The sequence below is a fragment of the Astatotilapia calliptera genome, chromosome 5 (assembly GCF_964374335.1).
Source record: "Astatotilapia calliptera chromosome 5, fAstCal68.1, whole genome shotgun sequence".
Classification (NCBI taxonomy): Eukaryota; Metazoa; Chordata; class Actinopteri; order Cichliformes; family Cichlidae; genus Astatotilapia; species Astatotilapia calliptera.
Window position 1 is genome coordinate 3963585 of NC_137426.1, and position 21062 is coordinate 3984646.

The window sequence follows — 21062 nt, forward strand, 5'->3', positions numbered from 1 at the left end:
GTCCTCGGTTACATTTTGGCGTTGTCGACAGGATAGAAAGTTGCCAACATTTTCAGGGAAGTTGGACAATATGGGCTCACTGACTCTAGATGAGTGGATTGAGCAAATGAGAGACTTTGTGCGCACGAGAGGCAGAACAGAAAAAGAGCAAGCTCAAATCATTTTTAACCATTTAGAGGGTACTGCACGCACTGAGATAAAGTTTTTGCCAAAGGAACAGAAAGAAAATGTTGAGAAAATTTTTGATACACTGAAAGAAATGTACAGTTGCTTAGATTCCCACATTTCTTTGCAACGCAGATTTTTCAATCGTAAACAATTAGAAGGCGAGTCCTTAATTGACTTTTCTCATTCCTTGATGGCCTTAATGGACCAGATTATTAAAACGGATGAGGAAGCCGCAAGAAAAGCGTCAAAAGATCTGCGTGATCAATTTTGTGATGGTGTTAGAGATCTGACATTGAGGATCAGGCTGAGAGATTTGATTAATGCCAACCCACAGTGGACGATTCGTGAGGCGAGAGCCGAAGCGACCAGGTGGATGGCACAGTATGAGAATCAGCCTTTTAGGTCTAGATATAATCAGTCTGTTTCAGTCTCTGCAGATATGCAAGCTTCTTGTGAAAGTGTCGATTCTAGAACATCAGAATATGCTGAGTTGGTGTCCCTTTTTAAAGCCCAACAGACACAATTAGAGTTGGTCATTAAGGCATTAAACCCACAGGAGGTGGCTGCTTCTAGCAATCACACTTCTCGACGTAGAAGGACGGTGAATGGTAAACCCATTTGTTTTAGGTGTGAGCAAATTGGACATATTGCCCGATTTTGCCCGACATTACCCAATTCTGATGGAAATCAGCATGAAAGAGTAGCTAGGGCTGATGGCCAAACTACTGGGGCGGCGGAAAACTAGTACCCACCAGTGCACAGAGCCACACACTGGTGGGAGGGTTGCAAGGCTCCAGTAATGTAGAACTCGGTCATCTAGTTGGTGAATGCTTGGAAGGGGAGGTTGATTTGGGTGGGGTTATTATTTCATGTTTGCTGGACACAGGGTCCATGGTCACAACAATCACAGAAAGCTCTTTTAAAAATAACTTTTCTCATCTCAGTGATAAAAAGCTTAAAGACTGTGGTTGGTTGGGACTTAAAGCAGCTAATGGCCTACAAATTCCTTATTCTGGGTATATTGAGTTGGATGTTACAATCCTGGGAATTCACCTACCTCGTCGAGGGGTGTTGATTGTGGGAGATCCAACAGATAGCCACATGGCACAGAAAAAGATATCTGTACCTGGTGTGTTAGGAATGAATGTATTGAACCCCCTTTACTCTGAATTGTGTAAACAATATGGTTCTGACCTCTGGGAAGCTCCAGTTTTGAAGACTGCGCCACGTGGTTGGAGAAGAGCGTTGAGATACTGCCAAATGATGGAGGCCATGGCAAATTCTCCTGAACCCCATCGTGTTAGAGTACAGGGTAAGAAGTCTTTCTGTGTTCCAGCTGGAACGCAAAGTTATGTTCCTGTTACCTGTCCAAAGATGCCTGTGAATACACCTATTGACCTCTTGATTGAACCCCTCGGGCCTGATGATGGTTTTCTCCCGGAAGGCCTATTGGTGTCTCCTTCATTGGTAAAGGGAGAAGGAGGGGAGGCTTTTGTTCCAGTTACTAATGTTGGTAAAACTGATGTCTATTTGACACCTCGTCGGGTGATTGCTACAGTTCAACTGGCCAGTGTGCTAGCAGAGGGTAACTCTGAAATACAGGTCTCTGTAAATTCACAGTGTTGTACAGCTTATATTTCCAGTCATACAATGGCAGACAATGCAGCGGAATTGGATTTGCCTGAATTTGAAAGTCTTGAGGAGAGCGAGAAACGGCAAGCAAAAGTTTTATTGCAGAAGTATAGCGGCGTGTTTGCCAAGAATGAGTTGGATGTTGGTTGTAGTAAATTGATCACTCATGAAATTCCTTTGATAGATGAAACACCAGTGCGACAACCATACAGGCGAATCCCTCCGTCTCAGTATGAACTGGCAAGGGATCATATCAAACAGCTGCTGCAAGCTCGCATCATCAGAGAAAGTAGTAGTCCGTACTCATCCCCAATAGTTCTTGTTCAAAAGAAGGATGGAAGTCTACGCATGTGTGTCGATTATAGACAGTTAAACGCCAAGACCAGAAAGGATGCATTTCCTCTGCCAAGGATTGAAGAATCCTTGGATGCTTTGACTGGTGCTCAGTGGTTTTCCACTTTGGACCTGGCTAGTGGTTATAATCAGGTGGAAATGGCTGAGAAGGATAAGATTAAAACTGCATTTTGTACCCCATTTGGTTTGTTTGAGTTCAACCGCATGCCGTTTGGTTTGTGTAATGCACCCAGTACATTTCAGCGCCTGATGGAGCGTTTGTTTGGAGATTGCAGACATCAGTCGGTGCTTTTGTATTTGGATGATGTGATTGTTTTTTCATCCTCCGTGCAACAGCATTTGGAGCGGTTGGAAGAAATCTTCTCTCGTCTGGATAAAGAGGGGCTTAAAGTGAAACTCTCCAAGTGCCAGTTTTTCCAGAGGCAAGTGAAATATTTGGGGCATGTGGTGTCTGCCGAAGGAGTTTCTACTGATCCAGATAAAATAGCTGCAGTGCGGGATTGGAAAACGCCCAGCAATCTAGCAGAACTGCGTTCCTTTTTAGGATTTGCTAGTTATTATAGGAGATTCATAGCTGGTTTTTCACGCATGGCTGCTCCCTTGCATAGATTGGTCTCTGCACTCCTCCCTCCAGGTAGAAAAGGTAGGACCCCCCCAAAACCGTTATTGGATTTTTGGGATTTGGAGTGTGAACAAAGTTTTCATCAGCTCAAGGCTGCTCTGGTTTCTGCACCAGTGCTTGCTTTTGCTGATTTTCAGAAGCCATTTACATTGGAAGTAGATGCAAGCTATGGGGGTCTAGGGGCAGTGCTTTCCCAGGAGTATGAGGGTAAATTGCGGCCAATAGCTTTTGCCAGTCGGAGCTTAAAGCCTACAGAGAGGAATATGAGAAATTATAGTTCCATGAAGCTTGAGCTTGTAGCTCTCAAGTGGGCCGTCACTGAAAAGTTTAGGGAGTATCTTTTGGGTCATCGTTGCACTGTATTTACAGATAATAACCCACTAAGCCATCTGTCCACGGCAAAGCTAGGTGCCACAGAACAGAGGTGGGCATCAGAGCTGGCCGCTTTTGATTTGACCATAAAATATCGGCCTGGGGCTCAGAATGCTAATGCAGACGCATTGTCCCGCCTACATGGAACTGTAATGGAATTGGATGGTCCATTATCTAATGATATTGGAGTGCAGTGTGAGATGATTCCCAGTGTTCAGGCAGAGATAAGCGTTTTACCTGGTTGTTCTTTCTCTGATCTCTGTACGTTACAGAAACAAGACCCTGTGATTGGTCCCTTCTTAAAGTATTGGGAGGTGGCCAGGTTGCCAGATTCAAAGGAAAGAGATGGTCTTGGTAAGGGTTCGAGGGAATTGGTCCGTCAATGGGGGCGGATGAAACAAAGGGAGTCTGTGTTGTATCGCTGCACTCATACTCCTGATGGAGTGAGGGAGGTTGACCAGCTGGTGCTGCCACAGTGTTTACAGGGCCGCGTCCTTCGTTTACTCCACGATGAGCATGGCCATCAAGGGGTTGAGCGTACACTGCAGTTGGTGCGCTCGCGATATTATTGGCCGCACATGTATGCAGATATTGAGAGATGGTGCAGAGATTGTGAAAGGTGTGTTCTTTCTAAGGCTGTTGTGCCAAAGATTAAAACCTTTATGGGTAGTATTTCTGCATCTCGGCCTCATGAAATTTTGGCAATTGATTTTACAGTACTTGAACCCTCAACTGATGGTAAAGAGAATATTTTGGTAATGACTGACATCTTTTCTAAATATACTCAGACTGTCCCTACAAAAGATCAGCGAGCCAGTACAGTGGCAGAGGCTTTAGTGAAGCATTGGTTTCATTTATTTGGGCCTCCAAGCCGTATACATTCTGATCAGGGGCGAAATTTTGAAAGCGCTTTGGTGCAACAGTTGTGTAAAATTTATAAGATAGAGAAGAGTCGGACGACACCCTATCATCCACAAGGTAATGGTCAATGTGAACGATTTAATCGTACACTTCATGACTTGCTGCGTGCCCTGCCTCCTGAACAAAAGCGCCGGTGGCCACGGCATCTCTCCCAAGTCACATATGCGTATAACACCACAGTACATCAGTCAACTGGTATGACTCCATATTATTTGATGTTCGGGCGAGAGCCACGGTTGCCAGTGGATTTTTGGTTGGGTGCTGGCAGTGAAGTTGATGAGGACGTCACTCTTGAAGAGTGGGTACAGGAACACCAAAAGTCCTTGGCTGCTGCATATGATGTTGTGCAGCAACGGTTAGAAAGGAGAAGGGTTCAGAGAGATTTGAATTCCTCTAAATGTGCTAGTCCTGATTTGGAGCAGGGCGATTTGGTGTATATGAGAAACCACTCTGTAAGAGGTCGCAATAAGATTCAAGATTTTTGGGATCCCACGCCCTTTCAAGTAGTGCGACCTCCTCCTGGTCATGGCGTAGTATATTCAGTCGCTCCTGCTGGGCACACTGGTCCACTTCGACAAGTACATCGAACTGAGTTGAGAAACATTCCAATCAGGGAATTGGATGGAGACCAAGATAGTGGCCTACAAATGTCAAAACAGGATGATCTAACCGGAATGTTGGCCACAAATAACAGTATGGTTGATGAAGTGGAACAGATGTTTACAGAACAGGGAGATGGAGGCGATTCTGCAGTGTTGGAGGAAGGGACGTTGAGTCCCACACATGTGGGGGTGCCCCATTTGGATTGTTCTGGGGACCTAGAACCTGGGGAGGAAGATGTTGCCAGCTTGACGCAAGGGTCTCGTAGGTCAATGAGGAAGACTGCTGGACAGCACTCAAACCCATTTAAATTGCCACAATCCATTATAAAATGAGCAAAATTTTAAGTGTGCTCTCTTTTCAGCTCATCGTCGGGTCGCCGATGCCCTTTGAAGGGGAGGGTTGTAACAAGTGTCACCTGGCAGTTTGTTGCTCGCTGCCAGGTGATTGGCTGAAGAGCTGTGAAAAGGTAGTGGGTGTGTGGGGTGAAGTCAGCGCTCTTCTGTGGAAAAAACCAGAGGCAATTAATTCACTCAGGTGCGAGTGGGTATACTGTCGGTAAGAGACTTTTGCCATTTTTTGTTTGGATCTTTTGCTATTGCATGTGCCTATTTTTTAATGTGTCATTGGACTTTTTTAGTGTGACCACGAATTTTAATAGAAGAATTGATCAAGCCCTAGATCGACTGCGCGCAGGGAAACTGATCAATATTGTAGGTATATTGAGTGTTTGTTTTAGTTTCATGATTTTGAATGGTTTTATAAAATTGCTATTTTATTGGGTAATATTTTAATTGATAATGTTGTTTGTTTTTCAGCTGTGCTGTCTCTGCTGTCCTTTTTTTTTGTTCTTTTGATTGATTTGTAATTTTGTTTTGGTTAGTCCGTCCAGCCGTAGAGGCGGTTATTGATTGAGAGTAAGTTTTGTAAGGGCGGACTAACCTCTCTTTTGTTTTTTTTATTTTAATTGTTTGTGCCACTTCCCTTTATCTCTCAGATCACAGGCCATACATAGCACTGATTCCCAGCTGCGCTGAGACCCGAATTGTTTGCAGTGTGTGCCACGATTGCAGTGTCACTAAGCGGGGTGTGACGGGTTGTAGTGTTATTTCGCACAGTTTGTGTGGTAAGTCTCATGCGCAGCTGGGATATCGGCAGGATGTGTTGTAAGTCCTGTCTGGAAACGACTGGGAATTTGTATGTTTAACTTATGTAATAAATAAATGATCAATTATTTCTTTGCCCCGTTTACTCATCCCTTGTCCTCGGTTACAATAATATGAAAACAAAAAGAACATGCATATACTGTCATATGGGCCTGCATGACTAAACTTTCTGAATCCTTTATCATCCACAACTGAAAATAGTTGTGGATGATTACTATACCTTTCTAATGTGACGTTTTGTCCCTGGCTCTCTTTCTCTCTCTCTCCCTCCCGCTTTGTTCCTGTGCTACTGAGTGCAACTACCGCCCCTTCCCAGCGTAAAGTAAAAAGGCTCGCATGCGGAGTGAAGCGGAAAAAAATTGCGAGAGAGAGGGTGAGAGAAAGAGAAAAAAAAAACCCAACGGCTCGCGATAAGGAGCCGGCTCGCGTCGTTCACGTCAAAGACCTGGCTCTTAGTTCGCGACCGACCCGTCACTACTTTATACCTTTATTAGTTTTATTATATCAACCTCTAAAAAAAAATCCTAATTTGTTTAATTTATAAATAAAATAATGGTTTTATGTGTGTTGATTTTTGTTCTAGTAGGAAGTCTAATACCCAGATAAATTAAATAAAAATAACCCCCCACACAAATAGCCACCATAAAGGAAGCCAGTACTGAAATGCCAGTTTTAATGACACAGCAAATTTTGTTACTCGATGGTTTTACCACAGAAACGTATTTTCTTTTAAACTACTGCCACAAAACTTTAATGCAATTAAGAACAACAAAAAAAATTTCCTCTCTGATTCTAAGACATGTTGGGTTCACTTCAATGGACTAGAAGTCTACTTTAGATACCATCTAAATCATCGATTGGTGGATTTGTTTTTTGGTTTTCTGTTTATTTATTTTTTTATTTGCTTTGTTTAGAGGAAAAGGGGCCATAAGTCCTATTAACCTGTAACAACTGTGATACTTGCTTCTAATAAAAGATATTTGAAAAAAATAAATAAATAAATTATATATATATAATGTGTGTGCCCAGATTTTCTTCAACAAACGTTTCTTAATTTCAGAAACTGTGTCATCTGTATACAGAACGCGTGCCTTTTTAAAAGCACGCCTGACAAGTTCTTCCACACAGACTTCAACTGAAAGCTGCTTCTGAGCTTTGATTTCAGAAGACTCTGGCTCAAGTTTCTGTGTGGATGCTACAAAGTGTTCCTTGAAGATGGAGATAAAAAGTTTGTCAACTGTTGGCTCTCCTACTTCCAATAGACTTAAGGTGTGTTTTGGGTTGGAGAGCGCTTTCTTGCAAAAGTCTTTGAAAATGACCTTTGCAAGATCTTGTAGGGCCTTTGGTGATAAAGTCAAATCTGCTGTTTTTACTTCAGAGCAGATTTGATCTAAAAGGCCACGCTTATGAGCCCTTTTCTCTCTGCTTCACCTCGAGGTGACGCAGAGGGTTTCTGCTCCTCAGAAGCCACGGCTGCTTTTTCAGCCTCTGAGGCTTCTGTGTTTGCCATTTGTGAAGGTTCCACAGACAGCGAGGACTCCAGATCTTTCTCTGGTTGTTGTCTGTGAGACCTGCTGATTGTCCTGCTGGCTGTCTCACTGGGTGCACGTGCAGTGTGCAAATCTCCCTAACAACACCTGGATCAGTTCTTTTATGAAGCCTTCTCTGGCTCCGTGATCTGACTCCGGGGTGAGAGAGGAAGCAATCGAGCCGATGCGCCCCTCCAGTTCTCTGAAGAGGCTGTGGATGCATCGCTCTTGTGGGATACAGTTTTTCAGCAGTACTGCTGTGGCAGAGTCCGCGCAGAGCTGCACCATCTGAGCAGCCATGTGACACATTAGCTGGACAGTGCAGTCATCTGGGCGACCAGCCAGCATGGATCGCACCCGCGACATGTTTAGTTGATCAAAAAAGCCATCTATGAGGGGACCCACAGTGGCTGCGTTAATATTGTCCGAATACATTTTAATGTTTTAAGCTGCAGCAGAGTGAACGACTGTGTCTGTTCTTGTGCTTTCTCCAAACTTGAGGTGACACAGAAGGTTTCTGTTCCTCGGCGGTCACAGCTTCTTCAGACTGTGTGTGATGTTTTCTCTTTTCGGGGATTTCTTGTTCCACAGACTGGCCCCTGAGCTTAAAACTTATATCCTTTTGTTTTTTGTAAAGACCTCATTCCAATCCATTTTATTAAATGAAGTTATTTCTATTAATTTTGTGCTTAATGTTTTGGCTGCTGAAACAGGAAAGTGTATCTCATGTATTCTGTTGACGGTTTGTTCCACTTGTGCGCACCTCTGTATGTATGTTTTCTTGTAAATGTACGACTTTGTATGGATGAAATCTCACTAATAAATATCACAACAGGATGTTCTCGGCATTTTCTACCTAAACAGTTTGGATTGAATGACAACTACTCAACACACGTTCAGTCAAAGCTGTATACACACACACACACACACACACACACACACACACACACTTGTCCAACAGACAGTGAAAACAAGCAGAAATCAGAGTGTGATTTTTCTTTTAGAATTTTATTAGATTTTCTGATTTTTGTTCAATAATTTAGAGTGTTCTAGTCAGTAATTTACTGACTAGAAACAAGACCCCAATAATCGGACAATTCCCTCTGAGCAAGCACTTGGCGACAGTGGGGAAGAAAAACTCCCTTTTAACGGGGAGAAACTTCCGGCAGAACCAGGCTCAGTGAGGGACGGTCATCTGCCGCAACCGGTCCAGGGGTGTTTAAAATGACTCGATTGGATGTTAAATAAATTGGCTTGTTTGAATTGTTTGTTGTTAGCCAATTTAAGAGTCACTTTGATGCCAGCTAGTCAATGTCAAATTGTTGTTTTTAAAGGGGAAACACCCGCGACTCTCTGCGGGTGATGGCTAACCTCTGACCTATTAATGAGAAGAACCTTCTGATGCGACCTGCTGGCGCCGCTGCCGACATCAGATGTTCTTTAAAGGTTTCGATGATTCTTTGCTCACCTACTTCATGGTCGAGATGAAAGAGAATCGTGACACACTCGGGGTCCTTATACTCTTTAAGGAGAGATTTGTAAATGACCTTGTGTAAGGTTCTGAAGGACTTTGAGGAGGGCTGAAAATCGATATGTTGGACATCAGCCCAGATTTTCTTCAACAAACGGTTTGTAATTTCAGAAACTGTGTCATCTGTATACAGAACGCGTGCCTTTTTAAAAGCACGCCTGACAAGTTCTTCCACACAGACTTCAACTGAAAGCTGCTTCTGAGCTTTGATTTCAGAAGACTCTGGCTCAAGTTTCTGTGTGGACACTACAAAGTGTTTCTTGAAGATGGAGATGAAAAGTTTGTCAACTGTTGGCTCTCCTAATTTCAATAGAGTTAAGGTGTGCTTTGGGTTGGAGAGCGCTTCCTTGCAAAAGTCTTTGAAAATGACCTTTGCAAGATCTTGTAGGGCCTTTGGTGATAAAGTCAAATCTGCTGTTTTTATTTCAGAGCAGATTTGATCTAAAAGGCGCTGGTGGAGGGAGTCTGATGGGCAGGCTGTGGATTTTTTTGCAGCCTGGGAAAGGACAGCCTGAAGGACCGCGCTTATGAGCCCTTTTCTCTCTGCTTCACCTCGAGGTGACGCAGAGGGTTTCTGCTCCTCAGAAGCCACGGCTGCTTTTTCAGTCTCTGAGGCTTCTGTGTTTGCCATTTGTGAAGGTTCCACAGACAGCGAGGACTCCAGATTTTTCTCTGGTTGTTCTGTCTGTGGGACCTGCTGATTGTCCTGCTGGCTGCCTGACTGGGTGCACGTGCAGTGTGCAAATCTCCCTAACAACACCTGGATCAGTTCTTTTATGAAGCCTTCTCTGGCTCCGTGATCTGACTCCGGGCAGAGCTGCACCATCTGAGCAGCCATGTGAGACATTAGCTGGACAGTGCAGTCATCTGGGCGACCAGCCAGCATGGATCGCACCTGCGACATGTTTAGGTTATCAAAAAAGCCATCTACGAGGGTACCCACAGTGGCTGCGTTAATGTCATCTGAATGCATTTTCGTGTTAGTGTTTTCTCTTACTTCGTGTGTCTGGTTCCGATGCATGGACTCAACTGAATGACAGTACCTGTAGCAGCACCCCTATTTATGGGTTCTCGAGGTCTTTGTAATGATGTGCGTCCTGTGACGTGACAGTATTTAGTTGCTTTGAAGTATGCCTATAAGCCCCGCCCACTTCTAAAAAGAATGCCTAGCAACAGCGTCACACAAACGCACCGGCGCTAGCCGCGTGGATGTGAAACGCGGGGAGAGATCACGTGGAGCCTGCACGTCCACTGCTGTCACCGACACGGAATACTTTTAAAACCCTTCCGTTATAGTTTGTGCTGTCACCAGGCTGTCCGTGATGGCGGGTAAGCGACGGGAACGTAAATGTGCGTGTAGCTTCACTCGGCTAGCAGAGTGGTCACGTTAAAGCGAGCTATACGTGAAAGTTTTCAGCCGTGTGGATTTTTAAAATACTTTGTCATTTCTGTCATTCAGCGCAGCTGTTCAGCTCTTTGAAATGCAGATGAAAATAACGCGTTTTTCTCACGGTGGAGCTCACGTTTTTTTAAGCACAGCACCGGAAATGACTTCAGATACCCACGTGTGCCACTACATATATATTATTTATATGATTTGTTTCTGGTTTGTGAATTGAACTTAAGATCAGATGTGATGGAGTTGGAGATGGAGACACTTGTCGAAACCGGAAATGCTGAGACTCTCAAAGCCCTGTACGTATTTCCTGATATATTCTCTTATCTGCAGGTATCTAAAAAAGGCTCTCCCTTGAGCTTCAAAGTCTCTGTGCTGCTGCAACATGTTTTGCATTTAGATGGTACTGTAAGGTTGAAGTGCTTCGGTGGTGATAGTTTTGGAATATGTATCATTTGCGTCAGTTGGATTTGGTGACTGTACTGCAGAATCTAAATGCCATACCAAATGTTCTTTTCCAGTATTACTGCTTAGTACTGCTTGACTACTACAAAGAGACAAATGAGATGTTTTTGTACATTAACAGCTAAAAGTTGTCATTTTTCATAAATAAAATGGAAATGCGTATTTCATGTCTCAATGCGTTGCTTTGTGGTTTGTTTGTTTCCAAAAAATGAAGAAAAAAAGCAAGAAAACAGAGTTAATGGGAAAAAAAGGTCTTTTATTTCCTTAAAAAAACATATTCACATTCAACAGCATATTTGGTCAGGTCTTGTTACAGGTTTAGTCAGTGAAAAGTTCAGACAGATACATTTGAAATCTGAAAATACACTGACATTAATGGCCTAAACTACTCCATGTGCTGACAGCACCCCAGCAGCACTTTATGATAGTGACTGAAGTCATTTATAAGGCAAAAACTAATCATGAAAAAAAGTGCTTTGTATTTAAGTCGCCACTTATGTACGGACTCAAAAACTTCCCTGTAGCCTCTCGCATGTATGGTTTAATAAATACTGCAGCCAGTTTGAACCTTATTTATCTTAAAGGTTGTCACGCATTTGCTTAAATGTAGGAAATCTTGACTACATTGACTACATGCTTTTTATTTGTTTTTGTTTCTAATGTCTCTGTAAAGCACTTTGAATCACCTCATTGTTGAATTGTGCTATACAAATAAACTTGCCTTGCCTTGCCAACAGTAGTTTCCTGATGGTCACATCGGAAAAAGAGAGCCGGAATAAATACAAAATGCAGATTTTAAATAATGAGCTTATTTACTAAGAGGAACAACATCCTTCCTGGAAATGTATGAAAAACGCTCCATCCCAAGTAACTGCCCCTCAAACCAGTTACTATGTTTGAGGGGCAGTTACTTTTTCACATAGCCCCATCCACAAGCTGCATCCATAAACTCTGCATGTTTACAGAAAGAGAAGGATATCTGCTAAAGCACAAATATCTGGAATAGCCTCAGCCACCCCGTATATATGTCAGTACAGTAAAGTTGCACATTTTGATTTGGAAGTCTGTAGTGGATTGACTTGCTTTTTGAACAGCCTCGTGTGGCCATTAGAGGAACTGCAGTTTCTGGGTGCCAGCTTTATTTTGTAACTATTGATGCTTTGTCTTGTCTGGCTTTTTATGTATTAAACAAATACAATATCTCATATAAAATGGTGTGTTCCAGACTGAGAATCAGCCTGAGGATTGTTCTTTAGATATTTGGAAATCTGGAACACTTAGAAATACATTTATTAGTTTTTACATACAAATGTTACAGTATAAATGGATAAAAAGGGGATATAAAGCTGGAATGTGTCAGGGCTATGAGCTTTCACTCAGAGAGGAAGCCACAAGTACATTGTAGAAAACTCAACAGGAATGTACAGCATACACAAAAAAAAGTCAGGTTCCACCCATGGAACCTTTTGGATGTTTCAAACTTCATACTGTACCATGCTTCACTTCTGGGGGATGATGGTGAAATTGAAGCCATGCTCCTAATCAATCATGAGCTTCTTGAGGGAGTTGAGATAGGCTGGGATGAGGGAGCTGACTGACTCCTCGTCATCGTTGAGGATCTTCTCTCCTCTGCCTTCCGAGCCCACTGAACTGGGTGACCGGACTCGGCCTGGGAGTGCTGTAACCCTGTTAGAACAGACACAGGCCTTAGAGTCAGAACAAGTACTTAGTAGAAGAGGCTAACATGGAGTTATTATTTAATAAACCGCGTAATACACCTGATAATATACTGTTCCAGAGAATACTTACGGAGGAGTATCCCTTGCCGAAGCTTCCTCTGTTCTTGGTCCTAATCTTGGTGAGCGCTGATTCAGCAATGTCCGCCCTCTCTTCGGCATCATCCAGCTCGTGCACGGTCTTCCTGTACTTTGCCAGGTTCATGTTAGCTTGTTCCTCCTGAAGTGACAGCAGTGTGAGTTAAAGCCCACAAACACCATGCTTGGAAACGTGTTCAGAGTAAGAGGATGAGGTGATGTACGGCCTCCTCTACTTGTCTCTTGTAGGCCTTCATCTTGTTTTGCAGCCTCTCCACCAGCTCCTGCATCCTCTGCTGGTTCTTCTGGTCCTCCTCCGACTGGAACAGCAGTTCCTTCAGCCGACGCTCGTTCTTCCGCAGCGTCTTCACTGTCTCAGCGTGCCGCTTTTGTTCAGAGTCCAGCTCCAGCTCCAGCTCCTTCACCTGCATGCAAAGAGTATCTACTATTGTGTGCAGGAAGGCGTCATATTTATCCACTGAGTGTTTAGTGAAGACACACTCTGTTACAATTTGCTGTTTGTCAAAAGTTCCATAAAAGCAGAAATGTGCTGCAGGCCAGACAACTTTGGTTGTCTGGCCTGCAGCACAAAGTTATGAGCTGTATGTTACATTGAGTATAACATACAGCTCATAACTTTGTTTTGTCATATTTCTGCATATGCCAGTGTGCTACATGCAAAGGCATGTGCAAATGGCTAGCCACTAGCATGTAAATATAAATCCTTAATCCTATAATTAGTTTTTATATCATCTTATTATATTGACATGTGACACATTAGCTGGACAGTGCAGTCATCTGGGCGACCAACCAGCATGGATCGCACCTGCGACATGTTTAGTTGATCAAAAAAGCCATCTACGAGGGTACCCACAGTGGCTGTGTTAATGTCATCTGAATACATTTTAGTGTTTTCTCTTACCTCGTGTGTCTGGTTCCGATGCATGGACTCAACTGAATGATAGTGCCTGGTAGCAGCACCCCTATTTAAGGGTTTTAGAGTGCTTTGTAATGATGTGCGTCCTGTGACATGACAATATTTAGTCGCTTTGAAGCATGCCTATAGCATAGCCCATCAGTGGTGTCAGTTTATGTGTGGGTATATATAATATTTTTATATTGTTAAAAAAGTACATCAATGTAAAAAATTTAAAATGATAAATGTGTAAACTAAAGTCAAAAGCTGTGCGGTTTATGATGTCAGTGTGGCCCCCCGCTCCTTTTAATATTATCAGTTATAGCCAAAACAACGAATAGGAGCAGTACTATATGGTACTATTTGAGGTGCTAGTACTAGGGCTGGGCGATATGACCCAAAATTCATATCTCGATATTTTTTTAAAGCCATAAGGTAAGAACAAAAAGAGAGTTCTTAGTCAAAGCTGTGTCCCAGATGTCACATGTGCACTTGTATTAACATACAGCATAGATGTACATGAAAAAAACTACTCAAAAATAAATTATGAGCATTTATTTCTTTATTTATTTTTTCCTGTCCCGTTTGGCTCTTTTGCATCAGAATTGTTGTCTAAAGGCAAAGAAAGATGCCCAACGGATTTACTTTACCAAATTGACCATCCCAGCCTTCGCCGTAATGGTCCATTTGATTCACCTTTTATTGTTTATTTTATTTTCACTTGCTGAATACGGGACAGACTTGACTGGGGGAAAGAAGGGGAGAAAGAAAGAGGGAAAGAGAAACAGCTGAGAAGAGGGACAGGGGAGAAGGGCAAAAGACAAAAACCAACAGAACGGGCAGAGAAAAAAAAAAAGCATATATCAATCACCTGGATCACCTGCTGAGAAAGAAAAAAGAAAACAAGCAGAAGAGAACAAGAGTAATAGAATAAACAGCATCACAATGATATATGGGAATATGACAGTAAATATTAAATATTAAACATTATTGTGCAGCACATAAGATCAACAGAACACAGTGTGCTTTGAGGTAGGAGCCAAAAAGGGTGTAGTTTGTGGGTGTGATCACCCGTGTGTACACCTGTGAGCATGGACGCGCTTGTTTTTTGTTTTTTAAAAGGTTCCTTCATGTAATAATCTGCTAGAGGGTGTGGGGGGGCCACAGCCCCGTCCTCCAGGGCATGAAGCAGGTATGGAGGAGATCAAAACTCCAGACATCCAGAGGCCCCCAGAACACAACAGACCAAGGAAGACCAACAGAGGGGCAGCCGCGCCACTGTCCCAGAAAGAGCTGAGGAGAGTCCCAGATGAGGGCTCACTCAGCAGCCGCGGAGCAGAAGCCAGGGGGGGTTGCAGTGACGCACTCGTGAGCTCCGCCGGCAGCCAGCCGTGGCTGAGTGACCGAGCCCCAGGCCGAGAGGCCGGGGGCACCCCACCTCCGAAGTGGCCCGAGCGAGCCCCAGGCTCCAGGCCCCGATAAGCGGCCGCCAAGGAGTGAGCCGGTGTGTACCTGGACGCCCATCCCCGGACACAAAGAACCACCAACGCACCAATGTCTGAGGGCGTCTGCCACTGGCAGGGGAAGTGGTGGTAGGGGGAGATAGGCCTCCAAACCTTGGAGGGCCTGAGATGTCCCCAGAGAGGTGGCGCCTGACACCCAACCTGACATATAGACACAGACATACAGGCACACACAGACACAAACATCCATTCCCACCCTCATGCTCTCATATGCACTTACTCCACACTCAACCAACGTGGAGACAGACATAAAGAGACGTTGTACACACGATCACACTCCCCAATCGTACTCTACAAACCGGGTCTAGGTACCCTTGCCCCTGGAGGGGGGAACTGCACCCAGGCCCAGGTGGTGTTACCCTTTTCCCTGCGGTGGGAGGAGGCAGACCGCCCCGACTCCGCAGCAGCAGGAAGGCCCCACACTCCAGACCAGATATGAGCATTCATTAAATAATAATGCTCCATAAATAAAAGAAAACGATGTTGTTCTTGTGCATAACAAAGAGCTCACAATTGTGCAGTCAAAATGTAAACTAAAAGACGCTGAGCATAATAACAAAGACAGATTTCACAGCTGCTCTCTTTCCAAGTTCGTGACTGACAGCCTGGAGTTTGAAATCCGCTTCATAACCGTGTCTCTTAACAGGTGCCATTTATGGTCCTTATACACACACAATACGGTAATATTACGTTGAAGCACAGTACGTATCACTCCGCGAGGCTCCTCGGTAGCAGTGTTGCCAACGTAGCGACTTTGTCGCTATATTTAGCGAGTTTTCAGACTCCCTAGCGACAAATCTGGCGACTTTTTCTGGTATTATTGGAGACTTGTTTATGACGACTTTTTGACGTGAAAACGCGTATCGCTCTAGATCTCACCCTGGGTCAACACACCTGAATCACATGATTAGTTCGTTACCAGGCCTCTGGAGAACTTCAAGACGTGTTGAGAAGGTAATTTATCCATTTAAATCAGCTGTGGTGCATCAAGGACACATCTAAAACCTGCAGGAAACCAGCCCTCTTGGACTGGGATTGGGGACCCCTGCTGTAGCTCAAACAGCATATGAAGCATTTCAATTCAGACCAACCTTATAAGCGTATAACACCGATGGGGAACAATGTGTTCTGCAGAATACTCTTGATACTTTAAGAGCAATTTGCCAATAATACAGATTCATGTGTAGTAAGGTGGTTTCATTGCTACTTTTATTAAAGGAGTGCTTCTAAAAATTGAGGTGGTCATCTCCGCTTGCATTTCTGTAAAAGCCACAGCATGCCACCTTGGGTAAGAATATGTATTCTTAACATTTTGCTGTCACAGTTTAGCTGTTTTCATTTCCACTGACACATCAGCTCCTAAGACCACAATACTACTACCAAAGTACTACAAGGATCCGGAAACAAGGACAGAGGGGGGATATAAAATATACCAAATGTTTCTTGAATTGTTAGCACAAGTGTATATGTGTATGTATCTAGTCGAGTTTATATGCAGTAGTGCTCACTTGTTTTCTTTCATTTTATTACTTAACTGTATTTCATGTAAGTCATTGATATTAAATATTGACTTTACAGAGGGGTGGTAAGAGTTTGGTTTGAGATTTTCCTGTTAATATTTGGATATTTTTCTTGCATTAACAATTTTTTGATTAGAAAAGCAGAATAAAAACGTGCAAATTAGCTTCATTTATAGTTTGTTATACTCCTTCCCTCTAATACAAATATTTCATTTCTAACTCTGAGTGTAAGTGCATAATTTAATAATAAGTGTTTCTGCTCACAAATGTCCACGAGCACAGACATGCACGCAAAAACTGCGTGACTCCTCGCTGGCTGTAACTCACCGCGCGTGTTCACCTGGAACGTCCTCTAAGAAGACGTGTGACCATTCTGATAGCCGTCTGTGTCTGCAGGTGAATGAGTGAAGCTACATAAACAGTTAAATTAGCATAGCTTACCAGCCGTAAACCCGACAACAACACAGTGGGTGAGGGTCGGAGGGGGGGTCGCTTGACATTCTAACTTTAAAGGAAGGATTTTAACAGTATTTGCTGTGGGTTAAAGCAGTGGACCAGCAGGCTACATGTTTGAATCCAAACAAGTTTCACTCAATCCCAACAACTGAGGATCGCCATTGTATAGCGGTCGCTAGGGTAACGTCACGTCGCCGTCATATCGGATGTGGGCGGGGCTTAGCGCTAGAATCCCTTTGATCCTTTCATGTCTTGTGTGACATCACCTTGGTAAAAGTCTATAAATAGAACCATTTGCACAGGGTTAGTCACAAGGTAAGTTTAGTAAGAGGGAGTAAGAGGCATTAATGTCTGAGACACAAACTCAGCAACTTACACAAAATTCAGAATCAAGTCCAGATTGTAAAAAAGTTATATCATTTGAAAATATGAATTCTGCCATTGAAACAACCGATGCGATTCAAAGCTGCGCCACTGAAGACGACTCTGAATGTAGTGTCGTCCCTGGCGTAAACATTTTACGGAGCGACGAGGGGAAATCGAAGCACTGTGTGTTCTGCCCTCAGTCATGCAACCAGCAACAGAATCTGGGGGATCCAGAGTCAGTTGATCTCCAGGAACCTCCGGTGTCAGAAGAACAGCTGCTCGTTAAAGAGCTAATAAATGCTGTTATTACACGTGCCTCCAAAGAGGCAAAGGTGTCGCCATCGGAAATGATTCAGCAGCGCCTCTTCACAGCTCTGTGGGCACAAGTTGAGCAAAAGCCTCTCAAAATCACACACAGGGGGATTAAAAAACTTGAAAAGGTGATTTTTAAAGACATAACAAAGCGGCTGGACATTAGCCCTGATCTCGTGATCATTGCGCTAGCCGTAGGTCAGCCGTACCTAGAGGTGATCATCTCCATATTTGAAGATCACCTCTTCCGTAAAAAAAGCCTACTGGCAAGGTTCTTCTCGTGGTGCGTTAGAGCCGAGGATGACGAGGACGAACAAACTAAAGCCATGTCTGAAACACGTTTAGAAGAATTTAAAAGTAATATATTTCGGATACTGGAGAAAAAATCATCTGGCATTAGTGTCAGCGATTATGATGATGATGAAGAAGAACATGTGAGCGCACTCATTGATGCTGTGCTCACACGAGCTGCAAATAAATCGCACTACAGACCTTCTAAAAAACTCCACAGGTATCTGTTAAAACACGTGTTGTCTGACAACAGGATCAAAGATCTGCATATACATGAAAAAAAACTGAAAGATCTGGACAGGGCCATTTACCAAGAGCTACGTCAGAAAACATTCTGTAAAGAAAAACATTTACTGATGTTACTGAACGACGAGGACCCAGTGTTGAGAAAACTGACGGTCGATATCATTAAAAATCACCTGATCGACACTATGCAGAATCCAGCCCTGTGTGATGCTGAAGAGGCTGAAAATTACAGGTTATCTGTAGAAGCCTGTATCAAGAAGGTGGTGACACGTGTCAATAAAAATGCCAGTTCACCTTCCTCTACTGAAAAAGTTGATGCCATCACCCAACGGCTGTTCATAAAACTCTGGCCTAGACTTAAAAAGATCAAAGTTGATAATGTGATGTTCATCAGTGATATGGTTTACAGCTCTTTAATACAGAAATGGAAAGAGCCAGATGTCATACTGACATTCATGGAATTAGACCATGAATATGCAGATGATATAATTGTAAAGGTTTTCAAGGAGCATGCCATCACTGTATTGGAAAGTGAACATTTCATGACAAGCTTCTTTCTCTGTGCGGGTCATGCTGTATGGATCGCAGGCAGAAAATACTTGGTTACTGTTATGTAAGACCCTAAAAGTAGATTCTGTTCATCTGGACGTAGCATTTTCAGTTTCAATTTATTTAACATCTAATCGAGTCATTTTAAAAACCCTTGACCGGTCGAGGCAGATGGCCGTTCCTCACTGAGCCTGGTTCTGCCGGAGTTTTCTCCCTGTTAAAAGGAAGTTTTTACTCCCCACCGTTGCCTAGTGCTTGCTCAGAGGCAATTGTCAAATTATTGGGGTTTTGTTTTGTGCCATCTAATACACAACTTATCGTATTGGGCACTCTAAATGTATTTTTAATCAATAAAAAGATCCAAAAAAGATTATATTGTGAATTCTGCGTGTTTTCATTGTCACACAAATGTATACATTTTCAGCTTAGACTGAACGTGTTTGTTTGTCATTCTTTTCAAATCAAAGATTTTAGTAGCAACTATTGTATTAAAACATTGCACAGACGTTTTACTCTGATTACACAAACCTTATGCAGGAGTAGGTCACAGATAAGAGGTACTAATTTGTAAATTTGACCTCTGACCTCACAGAGATCAAATGTGACAGGATATTTGTGCTGTAATTTTCAGACTGTAAGGATTATTTGTATGTAAACTATAATTTCATATTAAGAATCCACATCAACACGTTCTCACTCTCAAAGTGTAAAATGTTACACTATAGGTGACAAATCGTCAGTATGTTACGCTTTTGGCCACCCAACATGTCCCTGTGTTACTTGTTCGGAAAAATGAGGAAACATGAGAACCATTTCGAATCAATCTACACGTGTATGTTTATTTTACTGTAATTGCTTTGGAAAACACTATCTAACACGATTAGGTTATGATACGGGTTAGGATTAAGGTTAGGGTTATGGCTGGAATACACAGCTGGAACGTGTATTACACCGGGAGCGTCATTCTATTGGATGTCATCCACAATCCGGCGCGTATCAAATAGATGCGGAAGGTTACCTTTCACGTGTCTGTGGGACACCTTGGAGCGCGACTAATGGTCGGTATGTTACACGTCGGGAATGAGAACGGGCTGTCCACATATATTGGTATGTCATCTACTAAATTTTGCCAATACAAACAATGGCAGTAATGAATTAATTCATCAATATAATAATTAATATATATAAATATAAAAACACATTTACAAAAAAAAATTATTCACTGTCTACTTTAGCAGAAGGTTTCTAGCTGAAGATAGTTTAACCAGCTGTTTTGCCAACACCTTCATTTTTATCATTTAGCATCATTTTAGAATATAATACATTACTGTAGATCAGGGGTCCCCAATCCCAGTCCGCGAGGGCCGGTGTCCCTGCAGGTTTTAGATCTCACCCTGGGTCAACACACCTGAATCACATGATTAGTTTGTTACCAGGCCTCTGGAGAACTTCAAGACGTGTTGAGAAGGTAATTTATCCATTTAAATCAGCTGTGGTGGATCAAGGACACATCTAAAACCTGCAGGAAACCAGCCCTCGCGGACTGGGATTGGGGACCCCTGCTGTAGCTCAAACAGCATATGAAGCATTTCAATTCAGACCAACCTTATAAGCGTATAACACCGATGGGGAACAATGTGTTCTGCAGAATACTCTTGATACTTTAAGAGCAATTTGCCAATAATACAGATTCATGTGTAGTAAGGTGGTTTCATTGCTACTTTTATTAAAGGAGTGCTTCTAAAAATTGAGGTGGTCATCTCCGCTTGCATTTCTGTAAAAGCCACAGCATGCCACCTTGGATGAGAATATGCATTCTTAACATTTTGCTGTCACAGTTTAGCTGTTTTCATTTCCACTGACACATCAGCTCCTAAGACCACAATACTACTACCAAAGTACTACAAGGATCCGGAAAAAAGGACAGAGGGGGGATATAAAATATACCAAATGTTTCTTGAATTGTTAGCACAAGTGTATATGTGTATGTATCTAGTCGGGTTTCTATGCAGTAGTGCTCACTTGTTTTCTTTCATTTTATTACTTAACTGTATTTCATGTAAGTCATTGATATTAAATATTGATTTTACAGAGGGGTGGTAAGAGTTTGGTTTGAGATTTTCCTGTTAATATTTGGATATTTTTCTTGCATTAACAATTTTTTGATTAGAAAAGCAGAATAAAAACGTGCAAATTAGCTTCATTTATAGTTTGTTATACTCCTTCCCTCTAATACAAATATTTCATTTCTAACTCTGAGTGTAAGTGCATAATTTAATAATAAGTGTTTCTGCTCACAAATGTCCACGAGCA

General features: G+C 42.7%; 1 protein-coding gene and 1 long non-coding RNA gene across 3 annotated transcripts; one reads left to right on the plus strand and one right to left on the minus strand.

Annotated features, from left to right (window-relative positions):
- The first annotated feature begins 46 nt into the window (after positions 1 to 46).
- LOC145428820 (uncharacterized) lies at positions 47 to 5905 on the plus strand. The gene is made up of 2 exons (XR_013909140.1): positions 47 to 1480; positions 5034 to 5905. It is a non-coding gene; the product is annotated as an uncharacterized LOC145428820 (long non-coding RNA).
- A 5086-nt stretch (positions 5906 to 10991) lies between these two features.
- LOC113021771 (putative uncharacterized protein MYH16) lies at positions 10992 to 17234 on the minus strand. Of its 2 annotated transcripts, none has more exons than XM_080301565.1 (3): positions 12807 to 17234; positions 12566 to 12712; positions 10992 to 12442 (listed from the first exon to the last, which is right to left on the minus strand). In XM_080301565.1, the coding sequence occupies exons 1-3, from the start codon at positions 12999 to 13001 to the stop codon at positions 12362 to 12364; spliced, it is 423 nt and encodes a 140-aa protein (XP_080157691.1). In that variant the 5' UTR covers positions 13002 to 17234; the 3' UTR covers positions 10992 to 12361. The 2 variants fall into 2 exon arrangements, with proteins under 2 accessions (XP_080157691.1, XP_026022270.2); XM_026166485.2 differs by having other exon boundaries at positions 12795 to 13146.
- Between the last annotated feature and the right edge of the window lie 3828 nt (positions 17235 to 21062).